The sequence below is a fragment of the Chaetura pelagica genome, unplaced genomic scaffold (genome assembly GCF_000747805.2).
Source record: "Chaetura pelagica isolate M959 unplaced genomic scaffold, ChaPel_1.0 scaffold962, whole genome shotgun sequence".
NCBI classification, from domain to species: Eukaryota; Metazoa; Chordata; class Aves; order Apodiformes; family Apodidae; genus Chaetura; species Chaetura pelagica.
This window is the reverse complement of record NW_009952479.1, coordinates 412,290-413,246: the sequence shown is the minus strand read 5'-3', so window position 1 is coordinate 413,246 and position 957 is coordinate 412,290. Positions and strand designations below refer to the sequence as shown.

The 957-nt window shown below is 61.0% G+C and overlaps 1 protein-coding gene across 1 annotated transcript in view; it reads right to left on the bottom strand.

Annotated features, from left to right (window-relative positions):
• Positions 1-957, bottom strand: part of CBX4 (chromobox homolog 4) — an 8,857-nt gene that overhangs the window by 3,245 nt on the left and 4,655 nt on the right. The window contains exon 2 of the mRNA XM_010008666.1: positions 16-898. Within this exon, the coding sequence (XP_010006968.1) occupies positions 16-898 (883 nt within the window). The remainder of the gene's footprint in view (positions 1-15; positions 899-957) is intronic.

The window sequence follows — 957 nt, the reverse complement described above, 5'->3', positions numbered from 1 at the left end:
GCTCGCAGACGGGACCCAGGGACCAGGGCACGAGGTCCGGCTTGGTGGTGAGCTGCAGGGTCTGCTCCACTGGAGGAAGGGGCAGCTCCTTGGTCAGGGGAGTCTTTTGGGGACTTTCCTCGAGCTCCGTGGGGGGGCCTTCGCCCTCCGCTTCGCCCAGGGCATTGCTGCCCACCACCCTCTCCTCCCCTGACTTCCTCCAAGTCTCCAGCTTTTCCTCCCCACCCTTCTTAGGAGTCCTCTCCTCTGCAGCCCGCTTCCGGGGCGCCTCCCCAGACTTGATCTTCACAGCCTGCATCCCATTCTCCATGTACTTGCTCATGACAATCACAATGCGCCCGTTCTTGTTTTTGTTCTTGACAATCTTCATCTTGCCCCCGAGGCCGTTGCTGGCCACCCTGTCCCTGGGGGGAGGCCCTGTACCACTGGACAGGTTCTTCTCAGCCCCATTCTTGCTCTCAGTAGCAAGATTCTTGACTGGGCCCAGCAGGTTTTTGGCTGGGCCATGTGCCCACTTGTCTGGGTGGGTGACCAAGGGGCTTTTGTTACTGTCCAAGCAGGCCTGGCTCTGTGGCTCCTTGCTGCTGGGCTGGTAATGGGGCTCATACATCTTGGGGTCCGGCTGGTAGTGGTGATGCTTCTTGCTGTTCAGCTGGTAGTAATACTTCCCTTTGCTGTGGGACTGGTGCTTCATGCTGCTCTCCTTGCCATTGGGCTGGTACTGGTGGTGCTTCTTGCTGTTGAGTTCATACTGGTGCTGCTGGCTCTTGCCGGAGGAGCCGAGGTCCAGCTTTGGCCTGTTGTCCACAGCAGGGTCCTGCAGCCCCGTGAGGATGTTCGAGCGGCGGGCAAAGGAGGGAAGCTGCAACACAAAGCCAGGGGCCGCGGTCAGCTGGGGCTGGAGGAGGAGGTGCCCGAGCTCCGGCAGGTGCTGAAGGCTCCGGTGCCGCCTCCGCC